The sequence below is a fragment of the Nicrophorus vespilloides genome, unplaced genomic scaffold, assembly GCF_001412225.1.
Source record: "Nicrophorus vespilloides isolate i.1.1-1 unplaced genomic scaffold, Nicve_v1.0, whole genome shotgun sequence".
Lineage (NCBI taxonomy): Eukaryota > Metazoa > Arthropoda > Insecta > Coleoptera > Silphidae > Nicrophorus > Nicrophorus vespilloides.
In genome coordinates this window covers 1-7,379 of record NW_017098981.1, presented here as the reverse complement: position 1 = coordinate 7,379, position 7,379 = coordinate 1, and the positions used below count along the sequence as shown (strand labels likewise).

Genomic DNA, 7,379 nt, shown 5'->3' with positions numbered 1-7,379 from the left:
CGATTTTGTTTTTTCATACCACAGACCTACTTTGATCTTACACAGCAATGCATGAATACTTGCCACATTCTCCAAATCACTAAAATGTGATGTAAAAACACTGCTTTTTCGATCTTCGAATTGTCTTTAGTTCAGATTTAGTTTCAAATAATGAAATTGGATTTAAAGGGATGTTGTTTTTTTTTGAGAGGTCGATGGAATAAGGACAAATGTGTTATTTTTATATCAATTTATTGTTTTAACATTGAACTGAATATAAATATAAAATATGTATAAAAAAAGTTTGGGAGGCGAAATCGCCGAACTCGAGTCCGTGTAAAATAGAAGGAACCTATCAAAAAACAGAAGAAACACATTCAGGGATATCCGCAGATGCATACACATAATAACATATTCCTTAGAGCAAACCTGCTTATAAGTTTTATTTTAATAATTTTTTTTTTAATTTTCCTTAAACAATCCTCGCATATATAGTAATTGCTGTGTTGTATATTTCATATAGTCGTATAATTTTTTTTTTGTCTGTTATAATAATATATTTAGTTAATATATTTGTATTATTTTTTTTTCTTCATAAATATTCAATAATTTATTAATATCAATTACAATTAGTATTAGTATTTAGTAAGTAGAGATCAATATGTTTAGTATTGTAGACATTGACTGAGTAAATGATATTATCGTCTCCGCGAATGCATCCATCCACATGTTTATATAATATCGGAGACATCGCGAAGAGATATTTGGAAAGAAGCTACTGTATTATTAACTGTAAGCTCGTTATTAGTATAATTTGTTTTATTTACTTTTTTCTTGTCAATGATCGAAAAATTACTGAGAGAACGCGATTATTTTCATTTTTGTTTATATATTTATATACGCGATCCGGACATGCTCTGATCTTTTCTGATCTTCTTTTATTTTTCCTATTTAGTACACTTACGTAATAATAGAGACCTAACAACTTAATATTTGCACCATCGGAAGTATAACTTACTTAAAACTTAAATTATATACAGAATCGTTACCATGTGAACAAAGATCAAAAATCGAAACGAAAACAATTGTTGCTAGAGTGTTGTTGTTGCTAAGGTCGGTGCTAGGGGGTGTGTTTTTGTTGTCTACACGTTTCTCTAGAGATACAAAATCTACGTTCTTTCCTTCCTTCCTCCATCTATTCCTTTTTTTTGTATAGTAAATTACCGATAAAGTTTCTCTTGGTTTCTGTCCGCTGTAAAAAAGCTACGCCTACGTAAATACTATATAGTTGATATCGTTATTATTGTTTCCGTTATACCATGTACTTTTTGTTCCGTTAAAATGTAGTTTTCGTTTATTTTATTTTTTTTACATGATGATGTCGATTTTTCATGATATGATGAAGTTGCGATACACTTAGAAAACGTCAACTCAAGTGAAAAGACTTTCTCGATCCTCCAAATCGAAGACCAAATCCATTTCAACAACTGTTTGACAGATTTTAACCTAAATCTGTCAGTGCTTAAATTAAAGTTTTTTAGTTTTTTTTACTTGCGTCAAAAATTGCTACAGGTGACAAGTTAAATATGTAATATAAAATTGTTGCAAGAGAAATTGCACAAATATAAACAGTCTTAATTGGCAGATATTGTTTTGTTCTTTATTAATTTTTTTATTTAAAAAAAAAAAACAAACAAAATTTGGTCTAATTTTTTTTAGTAGACTAAATTTTTGTTTCCTTGTATTTGTACTCAAAGAGAATATTTTCGATCGATTCTTAAGAAATATTTGATTTGAAACAGAAACGTTTCAAAAAATTGAAGATCTATCTATTATCAAAGAATCAAAAGTTTTGATATGACTTTCATTAATTTTTTTTGTATAATTTTCAAGAAAATACGTATCAAATTATTGTTTTTTTTTGGTCCAATTATACCCTAACAAAATTAATGCTACAGTTGAGCTTAAATTTGTCTAAACATATTTGTTGATTGATGACAATGTTTTTGAGTTGATGAATTGGACTCAAGTCTTCGATTCGAGAGAGAGAAAAAAAATATATAAATTCTTGGAATGTTTTAAAAACTAAATCTTTGGCTTCTGTTTTAGAAAATCTAAACTAAAAACATAATGTCGTGTTAATAATTTACGAAATAAATATTAGTATTTTTTTTTATAAATACGGGAAAAATTGAAATGGTTTTGCACGTCTAGAAGCTAGATGAAATTATAGATCGGCCAAAATTTTGTTTGTTTTCGAAGATATATAATTATTTTTGGTGTGGTTTTACTCCAACTCGCGCATGCCAAACCGTCGAATTACATAAATTAAAACATATTATTATCGATTACATATTTTGCCTAAATCCCTACATCGAAAACCGGAATTTGCATACAACTTAAACCGTCTACAAACGTTCTTTAATTTTTGTCTTTATGATTTCGTAAAGATGATGAGTATGATAACATGAAGAAAGTTGATGTTCTTGTATTGTTTAATTATTGATGTATTTTTGCAAATATTTGTAGATGTTTAGTGTATGTAATTCCGGATTCAGTTTGACATGGCTACTACTTTCTAACTCTGTCGCTCGCTCGCTCTTTGTGTCAGTATTTGTTACTTGATCCGTTCCGCTCTTTGATTGATCTACTACAACCGGTTTCCCTAACGTTCGCCTATGTATGTACAAAAATATCCTCCGCAAAAAGTCGTCGTTTATAAATTATAGTAAAATGTATATATATAATATGTATATGTAAAGAGACTATACAGGAAAAAATATACAAATTTCGGGGGAACATAACTGAATTGTGCCTATGCAAATCGATGATCATCCAGTGGTTGTGGTGGTGGGTGTTTACGAGTTGTAGTGGTAGATCTCTCCGGTGAGTTTGTTGACTCCGGTGTAGATGGGCTCGTTGAGGCTGTTGTAGCGATTCGCAACGCCGTTCTGGCATTGCAGACGCTTCAGGTAGGGGTTCTGCGATCCGCCGAAGAGTCGGACTCCGTTGTGATGGGTGGGTATGGTGGTGTGTTGCCGAGGATAGACGTTGCAGCTGTTGCCACCGCCGAGACCGTGACCTGCTGGAATGCTGGACGAAGTGTGCTGTGGCAGAGGCATCGTCGAGCAGTGCGGGAAGCCGTTCGTGCTTGGCACCGGCTGCGTAGGATAATGCGGGAGCGTCGCCGAAGAGGCTTGAGATCCGCGAAGGTCGTCCGTGAACGAGGTCATGCGCATGTTGGTGGCGCGTCCGAAGGGTTCCTCTTTGATAATCACCTGGTGTATGGGCAGGTGATGGTTGTGATGTTCGACGGTGGTCTTGGGTCGGACGGCCTTGCGTCTGATCACGACGGTCTCGTCGTTGGGATTCTCCAGGATCACGTTACGATCCAGATCGGAGGCGTTCACATAGTTGTTGCAGCTCGAAGCGGTAGCGGCAGAGGTAGTGTAGCCGTAGAGCGAGGAGGAGCAGTTCGAGCTCGGGCTGGAGGCTGCCGTGGCGGCGGCGGCGGCGGAGGCGGCCATGTACTGGGCGAAACTAGCTGCGCTAGTCGGAGGCGGTTGCATGTTTCTCTGCAATGAGCAAGATTTCCATTGAATCTCCTCTTTGGCGGGCTGCTGCAAGTCGGCCACGCTTGTGGCACGCCTCGTCGACACCGACGACGACGACGGTGGCGGCGTCGTCGCCGGACCGAACTGCTGATGATCAGAACTTTCATTAGAATGTATCCCACTCGATGTCTCACTGTGGTTACTACCGGGCGGATCCGGCGGCGATGAGCTTTCCGTACTTATCGAGTCCGAACGAGGCGTCAACTCCTCGTGCGGCATCCCTGAATCCGCTCGCCTCAGGCAGCGCGGAGTCAGACCGCTCGAAGAACCCTGAAACATCAACGCATGACAACAACCGCATCCATTGAAGAATCTTGCAAACATTACAGAGCATCCAATAAACATGAAATTTGCAATAAAATTGTAGCTTCTTTATTGGATGATCTGTAAATACCCGATGAAGAAATATTGGTTAGTTAGTTAAGTGAGAACAGTGATGGTATCTATCTAAACACACCAGGAAGAAAACCAACCGACCTGCGTCTGATTGTGAACGATCACAGAGATCGGCGTCTGCTGATGGTCGATCTTGTCCAAGGGTTCTGGCGTTAGCAGCGGGCTCGGATCCTCGTAATCTACCGGCGGGACTAAATCTCGACTAGTACTAGCATATGTCACGTGCTCGTCATGTACGCAAGCCAGAAGCTGAAGCACGATGATTGTTAATTAAAGCGATTAGAATATAATTATATAATATGTTATACTGCAAATTGTTATAATTAGTTATAATTACAACAATTTTGCCACTATAACATTTATATAAATAAAATAAAACACATCTAATGTAGATAAGTGTTTCGTGTTTGTTAAGTATAATGTTTCGTAGGATAGATCGAAGCCTCCAAAGAAAACGAAAGACAGCAACCACAAAATGCGGACACACACGCTCACAAGTATGCTCACAAGCACGCAGAAGAAACAGGAATGTAATAGAATACGGTGAGGTGATGATTCTTGTTAGTTTTATAGTGTTCGAGACAATGTTTTGGGTGTAATTAAGACCTCATTTTACCTTTCCTTCCTCGCTGATGTTATCGTTATCCATGGATTCTCCGGGCTTCAACGGTAGCTCCCTTAATGTGGCGTAGTCCCCATCATCGATCTCCATTCCCGGCAGCCGTCTTCTGCTCCCATTACTTTTATTACTTTTAACGGAAACAAAGAAAGGAAAACATACATAAAACAAACAGTGGCCGAATCACCAGGATGCAGCAAATAAAACGAAGAATATAATGTAACACAGCTCGACAAATTTGTTACTAAGAAAAACATGATAAGTTAACGAAAGATAAATTGGTATTATATACAATATAAATGTTGATCAAGTAATTGGTTAATCTGTGAACGTTAGATAAAAGTTAATGAAAGTGATTTTTAGCTGCGAAATTAAATGTTAAATAAAATGAAAAAAGAAGAAGCGATATAAGAAGAAGAAGAACCTAATAGTTACCGCGCAATAGACGTACTGGAGGATTCGTTAAAGGTGACCTTGTGCTTCGGTTTCTTGTTGAACCAGCAGAGCTGTTTGGTGCCGTCGGGGGAGGCGTGCGGCGTAACCAGGGCCGGTCTCAGCCAGTAGATCTGCTCCTCGTCAGTCTCGTCGGCTGTGGATCCGCTGTTCTCAGCCTTCACCTTTTTGATCATCGAAGCCTTCTGGATGACGCCCATGATGGCCTTCTTCGGAGACACCTCTGTTATGGTATAGGTGCGTCCGTTACCGACCACCAGAAGAGGTTGAGTGCTTGGGTCTTCGGAGTTATTGGACATTAGATCAACGTCGGTGACTAGTCGCAATGATCTAGCCTGTCTGACGGTAGCTCTTCCAACCTAATAAGATGATAATGTAATCATTTCTGTTATAAGTTTAGATTGGATTAGTAGGTACCGTTACGCGTAACTTGAAGGTCCATTTCTGCTTGATGGTGAGGAACAACCAGACTACGACCCACAGGAAAAGATGGAGGATGCTACCTATAATGGTTGCCAGGATGGCTCCATCAAGACTACCCTTGTAGACGATGGTATAGTCGTGGAAGAGTGGACCGTTACATAAGCAGACGGAGATCAAAACGCAGAGAGCGGCGCAGTGAGTGAAATAACCCATCCTCGAGTGGGCGCCCTCACGCAGCATAATCACTTTTCGTTCGCGCTCTTGATTAACGAACGAAAGGAATCTAATAAGTTAAAAATGTAACATTTTAGTATAAAATATGTTACGTTTCTATTATTTCTTACCTGGTGTGACCGTAAAGGTATAGCACTAGACTGGAGGAGAAGATCAGGAGCAGCGACAAGATGTAAAGGGCCAACGTTACTTGGGGATTGAGCAGGAAGGGTGTGATTCCCCCGAGAGGTGAGAGTCCGCCCGGCTGATGCTTGAGCAGCGGCAGCGCCTTCCAGGCCCCAAATATTTGCACCTGCAACAACCCTCCGACCGCAATGAGCATCTTCCCTTTTAAGCCGATTACTTATTCACATTGTCTCGTGTGTACCTTGTAAAGGACGGACATCCCGGCGTAGGCGAGCAGAATCTGCATGCCGTTCATCAATAGCTGAACGGAGAAGACCAGACCCAGACACTTGTTCGTCGCCCAGAAGATGGCAGGATAACGGACGGCGTAGACGAGCAGCGAGAAGGCGAAATTCAGGAATTCCACGCTGACGGTGCTGCCCCATCCCGTTTCTGTTTCGATATTTATCAAAGAATTAATTGGTAAATTAATTTTGGAGTATTGGGACTACCTATGTTCGTTTGAAGGTTGTCGTGCTGCTCGTGACCGATGTATTCCCTTAAGGTCTTGACGACCGTATGCGTGAAGGCCATCGCCGTCGGTCTGGTGCCGTCAGGAAGGAGGCTCGAGTTTCCAACGACCTCTTCGGGCGTCAGGAGCGCCGGCAGCGTCGTCTGCTGCCTGTGATTCAAACTGTTATTCGTCGCCGTCATGAAACTCAACACCACCAACCTGTCCCTATGCACCACCATGAAATCCAAATCCGTCCTCCAAATGGATTCTGCAAACAGACAAAAAAACAACAACAACATTAGATCCTATTCCCAACATCTCAAACACAAAAATGCAATTAAACAATATCATAGTAGCCTTTGCCAAACAACCTGTCAAATATAGTTTAGATACCATAATATGACAGTATGTCAAAGCGCCATCTAAGTGGTTTTGGTGAAGTAAGTAAATTAAAATTTTAAACGGTTACCATTTTGTATCAGAAAAATCAAATTAGTATGTAGGAAATTATGGATTTCTCGAAAACTATAAATGGTAGTATTTAAATTAAATATGGTAATAAAAACTGAAACATTCTTCGTTTGATTCAAGTGCTTATTAACACGTTAAGGACGGCGCTTTTCGGGTTGCCTGCCCCCAAAAAAATTTTCGTCGACGCCTATGGACTGAGAGAAACGTCAAATATCTTACGTCAATTATAACCTTTAAACGTTTAAATTTTTCTTATACATTTTTTTAATGATATTGAAGCAATTTATACCAATTGTGGGAAAAATATTGAAATTTTCATAAAATTCTACTTGCCGCTGCTCATCTTCTAAGCAATCGAAGCGAAGATATTGTTTCTGGTAAGAAAAAAAAAATCTTATTTTTATGAATACTCCTTTTTGAAATTCTTCTACAAATCGAGGGTTTTTTTTTATAAAATTTAGTATTGCACCGTAGAAAAAAATATACATCGAGTGAGCATCGAGTATTTCAACCATTTCAAACTTTTTTTTTCAATCCCCCTTTGAAATGTGGGAGTTATTTCTGCCGCACC

General features: G+C 39.0%; 1 protein-coding gene across 2 annotated transcripts; it reads right to left on the bottom strand.

Moving 5' to 3' along the window:
* Positions 1-2,060: 2,060 nt before the first annotated feature.
* On the bottom strand, positions 2,061-6,601 carry LOC108563783 (protein tincar-like). 2 transcript variants are annotated; one of them, XM_017922564.1, is made up of 9 exons: positions 6,557-6,601; positions 6,336-6,505; positions 6,086-6,276; positions 5,829-6,010; positions 5,479-5,767; positions 5,044-5,420; positions 4,606-4,738; positions 4,071-4,238; positions 2,061-3,863 (listed from the first exon to the last, which is right to left on the bottom strand). In XM_017922564.1, the coding sequence occupies exons 1-9, from the start codon at positions 6,574-6,576 to the stop codon at positions 2,838-2,840; spliced, it is 2,556 nt and encodes an 851-aa protein (XP_017778053.1). In that variant the 5' UTR covers positions 6,577-6,601; the 3' UTR covers positions 2,061-2,837. The 2 variants fall into 2 exon arrangements, with proteins under 2 accessions (XP_017778053.1, XP_017778054.1); XM_017922565.1 differs by lacking the exon at positions 4,071-4,238 and having other exon boundaries at positions 6,336-6,601.
* Positions 6,602-7,379: the final 778 nt, after the last annotated feature.